At 43.3% G+C, this 20,734-nt stretch overlaps 1 protein-coding gene across 1 annotated transcript in view; it reads left to right on the forward strand.

The window, feature by feature from the left end:
* LOC132885533 (titin-like) overlaps positions 1-20,734 on the forward strand; it is a 978,782-nt gene that overhangs the window by 173,783 nt on the left and 784,265 nt on the right. Inside the window, 1 exon segment of the mRNA XM_060920287.1 lies at positions 1,712-1,975. Within this exon segment, the coding sequence (XP_060776270.1) occupies positions 1,712-1,975 (264 nt within the window).

Genomic DNA, 20,734 nt, shown 5'->3' on the forward strand with positions numbered 1-20,734 from the left:
AGAAACCACAACATCTCTCTCTCTCTCTGTGTGTGTGTGTGTGTGTGTGTGTGTGTGTGTGTGTGTGTGTGTGTGTACACTTCCCCTTTCAGTACTTAGTTTTATTCCCCACTATATTTGGGCATGTGGAGAGATACTTCTTATACCATTGCTATAATGCACATAATGTGCATCATGAGTGGTGAAAATATTGTGTAGATGGAGAAAATGTGTTGCATGTAATAAATCTTAATAATTATCCAAATAATGCCCCCCCCAATTGGTGTTTAAGAACACAGGAAGTTTCAAGTGTTTAACCCAGATGCTACACGTTCACTCAGTCATTCAGTCAGTCATCAGAAGGGGAGGATGGAGCTCCGTCCACTCTGTGTGATGCTCTGTGAGTAAATGTTCTCTGTGTGTCTTCATTACACTGATTGGTGGTGAATTAAGTTTTGAATTAACAGGCTGAGAGTCCTGTCATCAGGTTCTGGGTGATTATTTCATTTGTCTGTAGCTAAGGTTTGATATTGAATTTCACATGAACAGGGCATTCTGATGTTTTTTGGTGTGTTTAAATCCGACCCAATTTATTTTATAAGGCAAATATTAAATAATAATTAAACAAACACTATTTTCAGCACTTGCATCCTGGTGTGTCTCAGTTGTGCAGAACATTTAAAGCTGATATTTTTAACTGCTGTTATGCACTGGGAGTCAGTTTAGGATTTTATATTTTATACTTTATTCTGCATTTATTTGGAGAGATTTTCTGCACTTTATCATCTGTAAAGTGCAGAAAGTTGCTCTTGTAAAACTCTGCAGGTCTTAGCCTCAGGTAGGAGACTGTGCCAAGCAGACAGGAAATCAAGTGACTGAGTTTATAAATGTGAGATATTTATATTCATCGAGACATGGCACCGTCTTCAACATCAGATCAGAACAGATGCTGATTTGAATAAATCTATTGGGGGATTTAAGATCATTAGAGTCTATCGGGCACAGACTGATTTGAATTGTTTTAAATAAAACTTCAGCTCTGCACTACACATGAATGCAGGCTTATCACAGGTTTATATTAAAGTTTGCTCACACTTTTTTTTTTTGAAACTTCAAGTGTTAAAAAAGCAGATACTGTGAAAGAGGAAGAATTGTTGATTGCAGCTATAGCATCAGCAGTAACAGGAACTAAACTGAAAGGTTAAAAAAGTTGAAAAGTACAGCATGCAATTCATTAATAAACTTCAACTTTTAATTCTTGGTAAATTAGTCTGGTATAAGAGGAATTAAACTCTCCAAGACAGAGAGTACAGTAATTGAAAATAATCTACTTTGGGATGGTAACAGTACACCTGCGTCACACTGGGCCACATCACACCGCCCTATTGTTCATTATTTTCCTCCATCAGCAAACCCCAACTGTTTTATCCCTTAATTAAACTGTCATTTCTGTTTCTCTCCCGAACTTTAGTGCTGACTGGATTCATCCACTGGACACAAACAGGTGATTTATCTACATTTCATTTATTGCAATTTTTTTTAAATTTGCCTTCAATATGTACGTAAAACTCGGCCTGTTCATTTCATAGATGATTAAAACAAATATCTCAAAATTAGTAAAATAACAAGTGATGCATGCATTCTTAATTTGAGACCAGTGGAATGTTATAAATCTTTCTAATGTGTCAAAGGCTGTAAATCCGAGACGTCTTTCATTTTTGGGTTCTTACAGGAGCGCTAAAGGCCACACTCACACTGCAGCCTGGTGGGACAGAAGTATTCAGAGGAGAGAATGTCACCCTTAAATGTGAAATAGAGGGAGAAGACAAGTGGACTTACATCTGGTTCAAGAATGGAGCTGAAATTTCGACTATAAAGACAAGTGAATACACCTTTATGGTGAATGATGAGGCTACATTTACCTGCATGGGAAACCGGAGTGTAGATGGCCCACAGAGCACAGAAAAGAGTAATCCTGTTCGCCTGTCTGTGTCAGGTAAGTTTGTTCATCTCGATATCCTGAGGGGATGAGTAAACTGGTAGAATCGCTCCCTATGAGTTTACTGTTTTGTGTAATATTTTGTGTTAAAACTTTTCAAGCAGCAGGTGACAGTTTTCACTGATGTTTCCTCTGATAAGTAATATTTTTGTTGCTGTAGGTCTGCATAACTAGCTTTGTCACCTGGTGAGCGAACTATACACAAATAATCATAACCTCCTAATGAGTAGCATAGGAATTAATTACAGGGCGGGATGAGGAAACATACTCGACAATCTCAATTCAGTTCAATGGACATTGTCACAAAGCAGCTTTATACAAATCCAGATATAACATTTTAAACTTTTTAACTTGCATAATGAGCAAGTCAGAGGTGACGAGGAAAAACTCCATGACAAGAGTTAAACCAGATTTAAAAGGGAACCCATCCAATAGTGCGAATAAATGCTCATTGTTATGTTTGGGGTTTTTTTTGGGTGGCCAATTCCCACTCATCAGGCAGTTCTCTGCTATCACATGACAGCAACCAACCAGGGAGGGCGAAGGCTATCACATGCTTCCTCTGAGGCACTTGAAGCCAAGTAACTACATCTGTTCAACCTGCAGCTCATGTAATATCAGGGAGTGGCATCACACACTCAGAGCAAAGCGCGATCCACTCTACTCTGTATGCATCAGCTGATAGACACCCATGATTGGCTGCTGTTGCTGATAGGAGTATGCCACGCCTCCCTGTCTGTAGAGAGAGTATGCCACTGCTTCCTCTTTGACAGCAGAACCGATTTTGCTCCCTTGGCCTCCTGGCCATCGATGGCTGTGGCCTAACAGTGAGTTTGAGATTCAAACTGACAATCTCCTGATGACAGGGCAAACATTGTTTTTGTGGTGAGACTCTGTTGCACATCATGCTCATGCTTACGGAAGCCACCAAAACACAAGAGCATGTTGGGTAACAGACTCGCGCAACAGAGGGTATTTTGGTGGAAGCCAGACAGCAGCAGGAGCAGTGATGACATGCGCTATTTTAATTATTAAAGGCATGATCTATTATTAACCAATCATAATAACATTAATAACATTCAATAAACTTCATGGCAATTTCAATGAAATTAGATTAAAAAAATAAGATTATAGTAATATAGGGAATATAGTAATAGGGGAAACATTTTATCTGATAAACCAGGCCTACTGTTCTGTTTCTCCTCCTGCAATAAACAGTGGGACCTTATCGACTGTCACCTTGATTATCCCTGAGCTCAGTGTAGTGAGAGAGCTTCTAAACAATAATGGGGAAAATGCATGATCCTGATTGGTTAATCCTGTTTCTCACCAGCTGGTAACATGTATGTAAATTGATGACACAAACTAAAGGATGTGTTCATTTGCTCATTTGTGACTTGATAAATATGCAAATAGAATGATCCCATTGACTTTTAATGAACACCATTATCATACACATTGCATATAACATGTTGTATTTGTGTTGTGCTAAATATCCATGAGTATTTGGATCAGCATAGTTTACTTATATTTAGGGCTGTCAAACGATTAAAAAAAATTAATCACGATTAATCTCAGAATTTCATATAGTTAATCGTGATTAATCACTTTTTTTTTAAATCTATGTAAATGAATAAGGCTTTTAAAGTGAAATGTTACAATTAAAATGGTGAACACATTTTATGCTAAAGGTACTTATTAAAAACTGCTGGGACAAGAGAAAATGGTAAGGGAGTTTATTCACTCACATACTAGGCAGTACTGAACATAAAATCCAATTTTGTGTTTTGTGTGATGGATTAGGGAGCTGTAGTCTCAAATATAAAACATGTAGTCACATACTACTGTGTCTCAGTTCAGACATGTGTGACAAAAGAAAATAAAAATGAAATAAAACTTCAATTGTGCTGGAGTTGTATTCAGTCACAGCCTATAGGACTTCACAGTACTGTGCAAACAAAAATAAATTGCAGTTGGACTTCAATAAAGACATTTAGTGTCATATCACAGTGCTACAGCATACTGAAATCTCACTTTACAAAAGTATTTTAGAACTGCAAAGTGCATACCAAAACCAACTCAATCACACTCTACTTTTGAAATGAAACTTTTGAAATGAAACTTCCCGTTTAACAGACCTTTCTCCATCACTCACACTTACTCTTATTGAAGCAGCGCGCGACAAGCCTCAACATGAACTACGGGCGACTCGCAGGGCCAAATTAGAATTTGCGTTAATGGCACTATTTTTTTTAATCGCGATAAATTGAGATCGCGTTAATGCGTTATTATCGCGTTAACTTCGACAGCCCTACTTACTGTATATTCCAAGTTAATGTTTGCAGAGGGGGAGCTTTTCTGTCTTACCTATGAAGAGCTTTGATGGGCTTTCAAATGCAAGAAAATTTCTCAGATTGATTCAAATGGTTGTTTTTGATGAGCATTGAGACTTCCTCTCTTATTACTATTCATTATGGACAGTGACAATGAGTTTTGCATTGCTGATGTACACTTGCATCCTGCCTCTAACAGCATATTACATTTTTTTTTTTGCACATAATGTTTGTGCAACTTGACATCTCATCTCATCTCATTATCTCTAGCCGCTTTATCCTTCTGCAGGGTCGCAGGCAAGCTGGAGCCTATCCCAGCTGACTACGGGCAAAAGGCGGGGTACACCCTGGACAAGTCGCCAGGTCATCACAGGGCTGACACATAGACACAGACAACCATTCACACTCACATTCACACCTACGGTCAATTTAGAGTCACCAGTTAACCTAACCTGCATGTCTTTGGACTGTGGGGGAAACCGGAGCACCCAGAGGAAACCCACGCGGACACGGGGAGAACATGCAAACTCCACACAGAAAGGCCCTCGCCGGCCCCGGGGCTCGAACCCAGGACCTTCTTGCTGTGAGGCGACAGCGCTAACCACTACACCACCGTGCCGCCCCGCAACTTGACATCTATCTTCATTTATGCAGTCTATTCACACTCACATTCATACATGGGGCAATTGAGAGTAGTCAGTTGATCTAATCCACATGTATGTGGACTGTGGGAAGAAACCAGAGTGCTCAGCAGAACCTCACCCAGGCATGGGGAGAACATGCAAACTCCACACAAAAAGGCCTCAGTTGGTCACGAGGTTCGAACCCAGAGCCTTCCTGTTGTGATGCACCACTGTGCCACCCCTCTCAATATATACTGTATTTAATTTAAAAAAATTGTTTCAGAGATGAACTAGTGGGGGAATTTTGGCAATGACTGTGATGAAGAAAATATATATTTTTTGAAGCTTGATTTCTAATGGTGGTTTCTTAATTGTTTCCATAACTGTCTGTGTACGAGATCAAATGAATGTCAAAATTATCCTAAGCTTGTGATGTTCACATGTGTAAAAAATAAATTTATATATATATATATATATATATATATATATAGGCGGCACGGTGGTGTAGTGGTTAGCGCTGTCGCCTCACAGCAAGAAGGTCCTGGGTTCGAGCCCCGGGGCCGGCGAGGGCCTTTCTGTGTGGAGTTTGCATGTTCTCCCCGTGTCCGCGTGGGTTTCCCCCACAGTCCAAAGACATGCAGGTTAGGTTAACTGGTGACTCTCAATTGACCGTAGGTGTGAATGTGAGTGTGAATGGTTGTCTGTGTCTATGTGTCAGCCCTGTGATGACCTGGCGACTTGTCCAGGGTGTACCCCGCCTCTCGCCCGTAGTCAGCTGGGATAGGCTCCAGCTTGCCTGCGACCCTGTAGAAGGATAAAGCGGCTAGAGGAGATGAGATGATATATATATATAGCCGTTGCAGAAATAGTTTGTGCATGTGGAAAAGCTTTTGCACACACACATCTTATGTACACATGTACAGTATTTGAATGGACACACATGTATTGCCTACCTTCATGCACGACATGACATTGAAGTTACAAGCTTGCGTGATTCAAGTTACAAATATGAATCTTGGCAGTTTTTTATTATCCCAGAATTATGTACCTACGAACTAGTCAATTAGCCCACTGCTTACTGACCATCCAGTCAGAAGGCAAAAGATTCTAGCATGGTGCATTCTCATTACTTCCCTATGGCAACGTACTGCTGCCATGCCAGAAAAAGAAAAATGGATCAGTATGGGCAGAGATATAGTTCCTTTAAACTGTGTGTTCACGTGTGCATGACGGCTGCCTCACATATCCATCCTGAGTCCGTTTGGTGCATCGGTTTCGCATGTCCCCAAAAATTAACACTACGTACCTGCAAGAAGCAGTACATGCATGAACGGATGGGGCAGTGTTGGGACAAAATGGGGATGTGACATGACTGGGTCAATAGGCACATCAGCCTGGGTGAAAGTTTTCAAGACAAGCAGAGTGACCAAGTCTGCAATTACCCACATTGCTGCCACATAGTAACAAATATTTTTTGTCAAAACAGTCGGGGAGAGATCAGTACCATTTTAAAACCTGATGTAGAAACCTCCAAAAATAAATGGAAACAAGTCTGAGATGGTTACGTAAAATGCTGGAAAAACTGATTTGGACAGTTCTGATGGTGTGTTTGTCAAGTGGTTATCAGACACCTGGGCAGGCTAAGCAATTTTGTCAATCATTGGTCCACTGAGATCAATTTTCCAAAGAATAATATGCTGTTTTACATCTAGCCTCTCGCCTCAGCAAAGCTGAAATCAGAATGTTGCTTCACTTCATATTAATGCCAGCACCAACTGTGTTTGAGTTTAGGAGCTAAAATGCTTCAAATTTTACATGCATCAGATATCAGCAATCGCATTGCGTGCCAGGTGTTAACATGATACTGTGGTTCTTGACGCCAAATGAAGAGGTCATCAGCAGTCCTTCACCAAGCCCTACATCTGATCCGGGTCCTTCACCTGGCCCATCTACCTCGACATCTGAGCCCTCATCAAAGACCTCCTCTGAGCCCTTTACCTCATCCTGAATACTTACTTCTACTCCCTCTACCTCATCCAGAATGCCTACACTCCAAAGAGGGAGGAAGCTAGCCCAGGAGGAGCATGTAGGCCAGAATATATACAGCAGCTTTGGAAATTACATTACCATGTTCCTTAAGGAGCTGCCTCCAGATTGTGCAAAGTGATTGATGGAGGAGATTAAGCAACTTAAGCAGTGTTATGAATAGACACACAGATGCGGAACTGTTTGTGTTCCTGCAGTACTCTTATTCTTGCACTATTGTTTTGTGAGTTTGTTTTGACTATTCAAAGTCAGGCACCAGTGGCAGATTTTGGTATGAGTGATGTGGGCAAGGGCGCACACGGAAAAAAAAAATCAGAACGGTGACATTTGTATGATCAGTTTGTCACTCATTCGCATGTCAGTGATATCATGTCACCGTGTAGGTCAGTTAACCTGTCAAAGTGGGCGTCCTGACTCTAGTTTGTGAGCTCGGCAGGCTATTTCCTGGCCTCTCACTCTGCAGAAGTATGAGATGGGGAGGGGGCCCGGGTACAGGCTGACCTCAGCTCTCTCCATTGGAAACCTGAGGTAGGGGGAGTGGGTGAAACTCTTACCTCCAACTTTGTACAGGACTAATGCAGTTAGTGAAATCAGAGGAGAAACGCAAAACAAATGAATGAAAGAATGTAGCCATGTGATCTCGAGTATAACACTTGTTTATTAGCCTATGTTGCTTGCTATGCTTTTGCACATGGTTTGGGGAAAATGAGGGGATGGGAGACAGGCTTGTGACAATTCAAGGTGTGCTGTATTTCACTTCCTTTCACATTTAGCGAGTTAATTTTACTCTTAGCGTGTATGCACACAGCACAGGCTTTTTAACTCACTCTCTCTCTCACAACCCGCTTCTTCTGAAAGAACACAAGAGACACACAAAAATAAATAAATACTCATCACATGTTACCTGCTGGTTCTACCTGCCTCTGTCATGGAGGTCTGTATCTCAAACGTAGCCAAAAAAATAATAATACTTACACAAAAGAAGTTGCCTTCAATGCTTTTATTGCACAGAAACAATGCAAGCCTGAGTGATTCCTGGGAAAACACTGAAGTCTAAGTTTCTTCCTTTAGTTTTTAAGTCGGATCCTTTTTGGGGAGACCTGCCCTAGGACTACACCAAAACAAAATGGTGGCTCCTATTAAAATCGTTGTAAAAGGGCTGTCTTTGTTTGAAACACAGACTTCTGATTGGCTGCCCCAGTATGGGAATTCTCATTGGATAGAACATATTTCCCATGATTTTTCAAAAGAAAACATTCTAGCATTCACCATATGGCATTCTTTATTTGACTTGCCATGACTATTTGTAGTGGAGTATTTTCACAGGGTGGTGTTGCTACTGGGCGGCACGGTGGTGTAGTGGTTAGCGCTGTCGCCTCACAGCAAGAAGGTCCTGGGTTCGAGCCCTGGGGCCGGCGAGGGCCTTTCTGTGTGGAGTTTGCATGTTCTCCCCGTGTCCGCGTGGGTTTCCTCCGGGTGCTCCGGTTTCCCCCACAGTCCAAAGACATGCAGGTTAGGTTAACTGGTGACTCTAAATTGACCGTAGGTGTGAATGTGAGTGTGAATGGTTGTCTGTGTCTATGTGTCAGCCCTGTGATGACCTGGCGACTTGTCCAGGGTGTACCCTGCCTTTCGCCCATAGTCAGCTGGGATAGGCTCCAGCTTGCCTGCGACCCTGTAGAAGGATAAAGCGGCTAGAGATAATGAGATGAGATGAATGGTGTTGCTACTTGTAGTTAAGTAATGCATCTGAGTACTTTGTCCATTACTGCCCTGGCATCACATACAGCCATCAGGATACAACTGAAGTATCCTTTGTAGTAGTAGAAGGAACTTCCACTGTTGACTGGGGTATGGACTCTGACGTGTTTACCATCTATTGCCCCAACACAGTTGTAAATGTTCCACAAATAGCAGAAATCATTCTGGAGCTGCTTCCACTGATCTTCAGTGGGGAAAGTTGTAACCTCATCCTTTAGATCAGTCCCTATAGTTTTGTTGACTTCTTTGACTAAACGTCCAAATGGCACTGATCCAAGTTTGTAGCTTGCTGATGAGGCTCGATAGCTGCTCCTGTTGTTAGAAAGCAGAGGGAGATGGTGAAGTAGATTCTAGTCCCCTCAGAATTCTGTTTCCCTTTCCACCACTGTATTATAAATCTTGTTTATTTGCCAGGTTACCATACATATTTACAGAGCAAAATTATATCTATGTGTACAAAACTTTTTCACACGTGCACAAAATATTTCTTTTTTTCATTAACTTTCTTTATTGGAAGCAATTTCACAGGCAGCAAAATAACAGTGCAATGTGACAGAGAGGACTTCCAGTCTATCATTTTTTCCCGGTCTTTTTATCCCTCCTACAATCCCACCCCACCCACAAGAGAACAGTTTTCAATGAAAATCCAGTGTCAACCTGTAAACAATACAGAATACATACAACAAATACGGAAAGTAATGAAATAAATAAGTAAATGAAATAAAAATGTTTAAAAATAACAATGAAAAAAGAAATAAATAAATAAAATAAGATAAATGGGGGGGGGCGCTCAATTGTCACAGTCAGGCAGAGATGTCAAAGATTCAGGATAATTTAAGAGAGGTCTCCAAGTCATTTCAAATGAGTTTAAGGAGCCATTGAGCGAAAATCTAAGCTTTTCAAGTCTAATGGACAGTAACACCTCTTTCACCCACCTGCTATGAGATGGAGAATGAGGGTGTTTCCAATTGAGGAGTATGAGGTGGGGTTTACATTAGACCGTATCAGCGGATCATCAGATTAACGTTTTTAAAACGATTAGTGTGCACACAGCAACACCAATACACGGATACGCTCGGCTCCGCAGGCATCCTGCGCTCCAAATCACTCCGCCCTGAACAGCAAGTGCCCTCTGGAGGGTGCGCACTCCGGCCCTGCGCAGCTCACAGAGCACGCGAGTGAAGCACACAAGCAGTGATTTGGGACTGAGCCGCTGTGTGTGTGATCTCAGCGCATATCACTTACCACTTGCAAGTGGAAGGATGGCAAGCCTAAAGACAATCATAACTACACAATGGGCAGTATTTGCATCAGTATTTGCAGTATTTTCATACTTTTATACTCTTTAATGAAAGGTGATACAAGGCGGAAGTCTGCGCCGTTTTTCAGCAGTCGCGTCACATGACCAACGCCAGTGAATCAGGAAGGTGGATGTCACAGTGACGTTGTCCAATGACGACGCCAGCTAGAGCTCAGCACAGCGTATCCGCGTATTCTCAATGTTTACACAGCACTGGACCAGACACGATCTAGATTGAATACGTGGACCCTGGCGGATTCGGGCAATTCCATGTAAATGTCAACCTCACCATGCAAAAATAAAGCAACATGTAATTCATCAAAACCACTCCCAAAGATATCACCTAGGCCTGTATTTTACAGATGTGAATAAGTTGAACTAATTTGTCACAAGAATCGTTCCCTGCATGTCTTTGGACTGTGGGGGAAACCAGAGCACCCGGAGGAAACCCACGCGGACATGGGGAGAACATGCAAACTCCACACAGAAAGGCCCTCGCCGGCCACGGGGCTCGAACCCAGGACCTTCTTGCTGTGAGGCGACAGCGCTAACCACTACACCACCGTGCCGCCCACAATAAGAGATGCATGACAATTACCACGGGGTGTGCCAAACACTGCTGCAGGCATGCATATCATTTTAAAATATGGGTACATCCATCTAATGTTCTTCTGGGGAAAATGCATTTCATTTCTTTGTAACCTCTCCTCCATTAAAATTGGTATTGTTAATAATATTTACAGTAAGAAGATGCAGCTCCCTCATGCAGTCAATGATCACATCATGCCAAATCAAACAGCCTAAACATTGCCTTCTAGAGTGGAGAGCAGTTGGCTATAGGCAGTAAATTGTCTAAAAACATACATTATGAAGGGTAATACTTTTAATCAAACATCCACCTATTACCAGCTAAAACAAAATCCGACTACAAAACACATGAAAATATAAACGTAAATTTTTTTTAGTCAGTCACAACCTTGCAACTGGGCTATAACACACACTGTATAAATGCGTTAGCTATGTTATGTGCTAACATCAGCTGTGCTTAAATTTTCAGTTGCGGGAAGTTCTTAATTGCATTAATTTACCGTTGAGAAACGCTGGCATTGTTCTTTACATTGCCGATAACAACTGTCCAAAACTGACATGTAATCCTAGCACTAATATCACATTTAGTGCTTCTATGTTTAGGTGTAACATGTAGCTAATGCTTAGCAAACAAATCATGGTGTAGGGCTAATCATCTCTGTGACTTACCTTTCGTGTGACTAGAGAGCACTGACTCTCCCATTGCGAAAATCTGGATGTCTTTTTTGCATACTTTGCAGCAGGCTATGCGTGGATTTAGTCCACATTTTATCCAGAGTTTATACTTTTCATTTACCAGCCAACGTTCATTGAAACGACAACCTCCCGGCATGTTGGTCAACTGTCCCAGGCTTTCGTCTAAACCGGGGAACAGGGGCGCTGCGCCCTCTTACTCTCGGAGTGCGTGCGCCCCCTTACCGAAATGCCGATTGAACCCCAAGTCACACTTAAGCCATGCACTTGTATGCTACTGCACAACATGCAATCTCTCAAAACGAGCTTTTCTCCGTGAAAACATCCCAGCAACACCACGTGACAATGTGTCCGATCATCAAATACGTTATAATTACTCCAAAAATATTCCAATCATAGTAGATACACCACCAGACGGTGCAAAAACAATCCGAATTGGTGTTTTCCAGACTGAGGCGCTATGTTGTTTACTTGTCGCGGCTGCTCTCGCGAGATTTGACATGGGTTACATACAAGGTCAGCTGACTTGTAGAGCGAGATTTCTCGAGACTAAATGGCCTTTCACCCACCGGCGCGGGAGCTTTTGACAGAAGTAGTTTGCGAGTTGTTTTTGTTGACACTTGGGCATTTAAAGATGTCATCCCGCGGCACGAAGCGGAAGAAAGCCAAAGACTGTCCAGGGCAGAAGAAGATTACTTCTTTCTTTTCAATGTTGACAGACAATTTGTTACAATTTCCCTCTCAGATAGCCTCAGAATGTCCCATTGTAGCCTCAATTTTTCAAAGGCTTTGCACGGCGGAGAGGGGGGGGACAACCGGCACCATCCCCCCCCCGCTTCGCTCCCTCGCCATGGTGAGCGCCCTCATACTAAATTTTTCTAGAAAAAACCCTGTGTCCTCTTGGGGGCGACGTGACACAGTCTATGCATAACATGACAACTATCGATATGGTGACAGATCACAAACAAAAGTTCACGTGAAGCCCAGAGTGAGCTGTGTAGGCGTGATTTGAATCCGACTTATTTTATTTCTTTTATTTTATTTCTTTCCATTTAATGGTGGTCTATTGAGTCAGACTTCCGAGAAATATGCTAACAATTTCAAGCATTTACAAGCACTTGACCCAAAATTCAAGCGTTTTTCAAACCTTGAAATCAGGACATTGAAATCCAAGCATTTTCAAGGATTTCAAGCACCCATACGAACCCTGGGTTCTAGCCATTTTGGGGCCCTAGGCGAAATACAGACATGGGGCCCTCAAAAGTCAGTCTTGAAACACACATACAGAATAATGGTCATCCCTACTTGGCACATGCCATATCTCCTTGCTGTAAATTCAGAAAAAAAGATAGCAAACTGCCACTAACAATGTGCCCCAAATAAGCTCCACAGTGAAGCAGGTTTGAGATTACTCCAGCATTTGCCAAAATTCTGACAGTGTTTATTGCTCAGATCAAGCCAGAAAGAGAGAGAGCGACAAAGCAAACAACAGAAGAAGAGACAGTAGAGAGAGGGAGCCAATTTTAAGAGTCAATCTCCATATTTTAATAAAACAAGGATATCTGAAATCCAATTATTTTGACTCCACAGATACATATTCCCAGATATAAAATGATCTTATTCTTATCAGAAGTAGAACACAAATGGATACATATTACCAGATACACATTACCAGAGATACAAAATGATCTTACTGTTATCAGAACTACAACACAAATGGATATTACTCTATCGAAACCTCTACATTTCAGTGGGATAAGACTGATGCCAAGATAAATGTACGAGAGAGAGAGAGAGAGAGTTTGTGTGTGAGAGAGAGAGGGAGGGAGTGAGTGAGAGAGAGAGCCATTTAGTGACAGGCAATACAGTGGTTGAGAGACAGATACAGAGGGATTGAGAGTTTGTAAAGGATGCAGCCAGTACATTATTGAAATGTCCTTAATCTTCAAAATTCCATTGTTCATGTATTCCATCACCATTCCATAATGGGGTGTAGGTGTGTGTGTGAGAGAGAGAGTGTATGTGTGCGGGTGGGCGGAGGGGGGGAGAGAGGTATGAGTTTTTAAAGGTTGCAGCCAGTACAATCCTGAAAAAAGTCATTAATCTCCAAATGTCCATTGTTCATCATAATCATACGAGAAAGAAAGTCCTACTTGTTGCTGGCTTCTCCAAAGTTTTCATAGAAAGGTGGTGTGCAGAGGTATGGAACCCAAACTACACGAACACATTCCTCAACGGCGGAGGTTGAGGCTGTAGCAGACTCAGGTGATTTGAAAAATGTAGTTAGTTTCAGAAGTGCAGCTGCATTCTTTTTGCTTTGTGCCCTTTTTTTTCATTTAGCGCAACCACTCTCATAACTGCGCTTCATCTTGTTTACGGTTCCCGCTGCTTTGGTTTGAATTTCCGTCGCGCACCTGTCTACGTCGTCAGATCATGGACTAGTCCAATGTAAAACAACCGGGGGGTTGGGACAAATACTATATGGACCCTTTTCACGTGACGTCACGACAAACGCGGCCGCCATTTTGGACATGTACTACCAGTAGTTTACCACAGCCAACATTGAGGAACAGCAGCAAAGAAAGTTTTTACTTTCAGCAAGACTTCCATCATGCCACTATATTGTTGTGCACCTGGATGTAGTAACCATCAACAAACAAGGCAAGGTTTATCATTTTATCGGATCCCGACGGAGAAGATGGATAGCGGCCATTAACAGGAAAGATTGGCAGCCCTCGGCATACCAACGCTCAGGGGCGTGTTTAGCCTATTTTTGGGGGTGCTCAAGCACCCCCAAAAACGAGCTCAGCACCCCCTAGCTCAGCACCCTAAAAAACACTGCTTTTGGACGTAATTTTCAGAAATAAGTGCTCTTGCGCACTGCGCAATGAATGTGTGCGCGGGCGTGTGTGTGTTCTTGAATTCACCTATTACGTGATAGTTCTATGACCAGTAAAATACCTCTCCTCCTTGCGTCCCCTCTGATCGGGTTGCCTGTCCGCACGAGTGCTTACTACGACATGGTGTTTTTTTTAACTGGATTCCACGCCGATGAGGAACTCGAAGTAGCACCTGAGTATTACTGGCATAGCGAGATGTGAAGGTACGGACTGGAGTTACAATTGTTAAACACAACACAATAATATGCATAATGCAATATTGATGTTCCCTGGTCTATGAACAGAATGATAAAAACGACATTTATCATCCATATCGAGATACTTTTGTGCAGAGCTGTACAAGTGCTACGGTGCTAGACCACCGTGTGTTAGTCAATTTTATTTAATGTAACATAGCGTTTACGTTTGCTTATCATTCTTATCATGCTTATCAACAAAAAATATAAACTAATGTAAACTAATGTAAAATCATAATAATACACACTATTATTACACAATACACAATAACACATTAATTAACAATTACCACTGTTCAAAATGAATAGCTCCAACATTACAAATGCAGTAGTAGGTCTTTAGTTAAAAATATAACGTAAATATTTGTGTCAGTGATTGTAAATGTGTAGATATCATAGTTTATTGGGTCAGTTCTGTTAAAACATTGCATAAGTCTAGTCTTGTCTAGTCTTCTTGTCTAGTTTAGTCTAGTCTAAATGCGGAATAAACGTGGAAACACTGTCGTTCAAGCCAGGTGCCTCTGTCAGCTCTGGGGGCTAAGCACCCCCAAAGATCAGATGCTAGAATCGCCCCTGCCAGCGCTTGTGTAGTGACCACTTTGTTGGAGGTAAGATGAATAAAATTAGCCAGAAAAGGCATTACATTGCTGTTAACATTCTGTGGCGACGAGTGTGTAACCAAATAGGTTAAAATAACCCATTGTAACCTCTCTGTTCTTCTGTAGTAGCTATTGTTGACTAGCTAATTTCAGCAAGTAGCTGGTATGTTACTGTAGCAATGTTTACGTTCAGTCATTTGGATGACTGTTAAAACCTTTCAGTCTCAAGTTTTTCCTTTACTGTATTTACTAGTTTACTGTAATTATGATCCGGCAGCTATTTACACCAGATCCAGTATAAATAGCTGCCGGAGCCAACGTCCGAGGTTCCGGAGCGCGCTCCGGCTTGCTCCCCCTCAAATTAAGCAGCGCGCTCCGGCTTGCTCCCGGAGTGCTCCGGCCGAGGTTCCGGAGCGCGCTCCGTCCGAGGTTCCCCTCAAATTAAGCAGCGCGCTCCGGCTTGCTCCAGGAGTGCTCCGGCCGAGGTTCCGGAGCGCACTCCGGCCGAGGTTCCCCTCAAATTAAGCAGCGCGCTCCGGCTTGCTCCGGAGCAAGCCGGAGCGCGCTGCTTAATTTGAGAGGGAGCAAGCCGGAGCGCGCTCCGGAACCTCGGCCGGAGCACTCCTGGAGCAAGCCGGAGCGCGCTCCGGAACCTCGGACGTTGGCGTGTATGTGTATGGCGATGGGTTTTTAACGACATAGATATACAGATCATGTGGGCCGAAGTCAGGTAAAGACGAGGGCTTAGTGCACTTCCGTACGTCAGTGAACAATCCTGGTGGAAGCAGGTAAACGTCGTTCTCTAAGCCTGCTAACCTCAATTTTTGCAAATACCTCTCCCTCTGCTCGCCCTGTAAATGCCCTACGTCGCTGGATAGTGAAGGTGTTTTCTGCATCTCGCTCCTTTTCCTTTTATGTTTTTCGTTTGTCGCCTTCCTCGCATTCAAACTGATTCGAGCCGAAGTCCACTACATGTCCAAAATGGCGGTCGCGTTTACGAAGGTCACGTGACTGAAAAGGGTCTATACACATGAATTCGATATTCTGATGCTATTTTGGTGTGTTTTTCCATTTATATCGTTGACTACTTAATATCAGAGACAAATTAAGGTGACATATATATTGTTTGGTGTTTACCGTGACGGCAGGGGCGTATCACCCATGGGGGATGCATACGTTTCACCCCCCCCACTTTTGTTGAAACACAATTTCATCCCCCGCACTTTTGTCAGATTAAAATGACATCATTATGAAAATTATACAGCTACTATAAAATGTGTAACAAGGAAGTAAACTATTGCCATAACGCATAGACCGCGGAACCGCCCGGGCCACGGGGGCTGTGGCCCGGGTAACTTTTTGAAAATTACTAAAAAAAAAAAAAAAGGCTAAACCAATATTTTTTGACGTTGAGCGGACTCAAGCCTGGCATGAACCACTCCGACGCGCTATAATGACACCAATCTATCACCAGCCAATCAGGAGACTTAATCAAATGCATCCCCCGCCCACCAATCTATCACCAGCCAATCAGAAGACTTAATCAAACGCATCCCCGCGCACTTGTGTCCGCGTCTGAGACGTTGAATTTTCTCAGAAGGAGGGAAGAAGTTGATTGGGGTAAGACTGTGTGATAAATTAACGAATGAATAAGAGAGGAATTTCAACATATAGGGTTTAAGTTTGTTACCGTTAAATAAGCATTGCTTGTGTAACAGTGAGAAGAAAAACCTGCACTTACATTTTTATTTTCTCATTTTCAGTCATATGTGACAACTTCTTTTGTGTTGGTGTTTGTTTCACCAAAATCCTTTTTCTGTATGTAGTTTTGAATTCGCTGGTATTGGGAGTTGTATTGTGAGTTATGTTGTATTTTTGGGGGTAATAGCGCCCTCTTGTGGTGTACGCGAATGGTGTTTTGCGCAGCTTGCGTCCTCCCGCCAGACTCATTCAACTTTGCTGGGAGAGGTACGTACTTTAAGGCAGCTGCAAATATATTAAGTAATCCCTGTGTTGTAATGCCACTGAAGTCGAACTTTTTGTTTCTTATATGAATATTATAACAAGTGTATGTAAAAACCGTTGTTGGGGGTTTCCCATTTCGTTTGTAATGTGAATTTTGAGAGCACGGAATAGCAAAGCTAATCATTTTGCCAAGGCACTGACTAGCCCTTTGTCCTCGAGTCTGGAGTCTGTGTATTTCATTGTGTATTTTTTGATGTTAGGCATGTGGGACAGCGTGAACGAAGTGCCTCTTCCCATTTTGTGCTGTTTTCTATTCATTTGAAGGTATGTACTCCCAATACCACGAAGTGTTCATGTGTTTACATGTTCAATGTTGTTTTCTATGAATGACCATGTAATCTGATTGTAGGGCACTACTACATGGATCTTATTCTGAGACATGGTTCATTTATATGATGAGACATTAATATGATGACAGTATATACTGAGGGTTATTTTAATACTGTAGTTTTAATTTTCTATATAATTTTATACTTTTTTTTATCTACAACAGTGTAATATGTTAAAATGTTAAAGGAGACTCATTCAACTTTGCTGGGAGAGGCATGTGGGACAGCGTGAACGAAGTGCCTCTTCCCATTTTGTGCTGTTTTCTATTCATTTGAAGAAAATAAAAGACAGTCGGTTGGAAATTAACGGTGTCAGCGTCCCTTCATCATTGGTGGCACCGGAACACAACGCAGAGGGTAGTCGGGCAGCAGGCCGCCTCCGGCTACAATGGTGCCGTGACCCGGATGACTTCGCTCCAGATCCTCGCCAGAGTGATCGCCGGTGGTTGCTGCAGAACATCTCAGAGACGCTGATGTTTATCCAAGTACTAGTATCAATACATGCACAGTGTGGTTTATGATCATTTCATTTCAACTTTAGTTATTTGTGCCTTTCTGTTTTGAGTGTTTGAACATATAACACTGGTTAAGATGTACAATACATACCACATAGGCTCAACACTGATTGAATACACTGGTTTTTGACGATTTTAATATGGCTGAGGGTTATGACATGGGTGTGCCTTTTAGTTGTGATGAGGGTGGTAATGCAGTAGTGGGTGTAGGCAGGGGTAAGCTAATGGGAGACATGGAACCGACTCCGCAGAGGAGTGTTCATGCAATAGGAAACCCTGTATCATCCTCCACATACCTGGTTACTGACACGCCTACACAGCACAGGCCTAGTCTGAGGAATTTCACTGGCATAGGGAGGGGTGTTAGTGCAGCACGTCACCCTGTATCCTCATTCACTCACATGCACACTGATGAGCCCCCTAGTCCAGGTGTGAACACTGCAGACATAGGACATCTTATTACCCAGTTAGCCCACCAAATAGGTGAGAACATCGCAAGTCAACTGAATAAATCTACCGATGGTGAACATAGTCAGCCCACTCCCACACCTAGTCTGAACATGGGCCAGGGCCAGCCTGACTTAAACATGACTGGAGTCAAGTTAGTGATGAAGACAGATGTCAGAGAGCCACCATACTTCAGGGGTGATGGGACTGACAAGCACACGGTGCACGAGTGGGAAGAAATTGTGAATGTCTACCTGAACAAGAGGGGTGTCCCACTGCGAGAGTACTCACAAGAAATAATGTCCAGACTGATGGGAAAGGCCAGAGACATTGTTAAAGTTACACTGCGTAGTATTCCATCCTTAAAGCCTGCTGAGAATCCTAAACTCGTCTTCGATATACTCAAGCAGCATTTCAGTGAGGTAACTTACTCATCAATGCCTTTAGCAGATTTCTATAACACACTTCCCCTTCATGGAGAAAGCCCAATGGACTACTGGATCCGCCTGAACAAAGCTGTGGATGTCGCGGATGAATGTCTGAGGAGACAGGGGAGAAACATTGGAGATCCCTCTCATGAAGTCACAATGATGCTGGTGAAACACTGTCCTGACCCAGCTCTCGCAAGTGTCCTGAAGTGTAAGACAGCTGAGAAGTGGACAGCAAGTGAGATTCAGGAGCACCTGATTGAGCATCAGAGGGAGGCCCGAACGAAGTCCCAGGTCAGGTTTGTCCGACCAAAGCACATTGGTGTTCATGCACAGACAGCCACGACAGAAGTCCCCACTGCTGAGAATGCTTGTGAGCCCACCTCTCCCCAAAATATGGTGGGGCAACCACCCTCCTCTCCAACTGAGAGTGTTTACATCCAGTCTCTAATCAGTTTGTTGGATCGCGTGCTGGAGCAGAAGGCTCAGACAGCTGCAGTTGGATCATCATACAAGGGGCCGGTAAACATTTTCCAGAGGAAATGCAGAGTGTGTCAGTCCTCTGAGCACTCAACAACAGCTCACTGTAGGCAGGAGAATCTGTGCATGGGCTGTTACGAGCCAGGCCACTGGAAGAAAGACTGCCAACAGCGCAGGCCTAGACACAATGTCACACCACAGCAGAACCAGGCCCAGCCCCAAGGCCAGCAGCATGGCGCACGTTTAAACTAGGTGGCCCGCATTTGGCGAGGGGGTGTGTGGGCGTTGAAGAATCAACCCTCAAAGGAAACGAAGAATTACGAGAAATGTATGTGAATGTTTGTAAAGTCATGCCAGATAATTGTAAAATAATTGTACAGAACACTCAGACTGTTGAGCCCTACGGTGAATTGTTTCATGCCCCAGTGGTGATCAATAGTGCTGTTCAGCTGAGGGGGTTGCTGGATACAGGGTCAATGGCCTGCACGATCAGTGAAGAAGCAGAGCGGAGACTCGTATCGGAGAACATCCTATCTCAGCGGCGAGAACCTACTGAGCGCATCGTCCTTGTAGGCTGTGGCGGAGTACAGGTGAGCCCCAAAGGCATGTATGACATGGAACTGGGTCTATATGGTGTGAAGTGCACGGTCCCAGTCCTGGTGGTGCCTGGTCAGAAAGATGAGGTCATCGTAGGGACTAATATGTTGAAATATGTGCTGCACCAGCTGAAAAATGACGACAAGTACTGGACACTCATCTCATGTAACACACAGGAGTCTTCTAATTGTGAGCCGTTTTTGGAGATGATGGCCAACCTCACGAGGTGGAGGGGTGCAGAGGTGCCTGAAAAAGTGGGTACGGCGAAACTGATGCAGGCCGTGACACTCCTCCCCAGACAGGAGTACCTTTTATGGGGCAGGCTGCCCAGTAACGTGCCAATGTCACCTGGGAGCACAGTCATAGTGGAGTCATCTACATCCAGGTGTGCACCTCGAGGCATCATGGTCGGCAGAGTAATCACGCCTCTGTGGGGGGACGGCTGGACTCCAATGAAAGTGACCAACATCACAGACAAGCCGCTCACTCTGAGGAAGAACTCCAAGATGGCCGACGTCTCTCCGTGTGTTGCAGTTGAAGATATCTCACTGTTTCAAGGCAATTGTCAGAGAGAGAATGACCTAGTTGAAGTCACTCAAGCCAACCACAGCAATAACTCCAATCTCAAACAGCGACTTCAGAAGTGTGGTTTGGGAGATGTTGATGTCGACCGCTGTGAGGCGAACCCGTCCACAAAGGCCCAGCTGGTTACCTTGCTCGAACAGTATCACGACGTCTTCTCAAAGCATCATCTAGACTGTGGAGAAGCCAAAGACTTTGTGCATAGGATCCGACTCACAGATGACCGTCCTTTCCGCCTTCCATATCGCAGAGTGCCACCAGCACACTATCAAAA

The sequence above is a fragment of the Neoarius graeffei genome, chromosome 1, assembly GCF_027579695.1.
Source record: "Neoarius graeffei isolate fNeoGra1 chromosome 1, fNeoGra1.pri, whole genome shotgun sequence".
NCBI classification, from domain to species: Eukaryota; Metazoa; Chordata; class Actinopteri; order Siluriformes; family Ariidae; genus Neoarius; species Neoarius graeffei.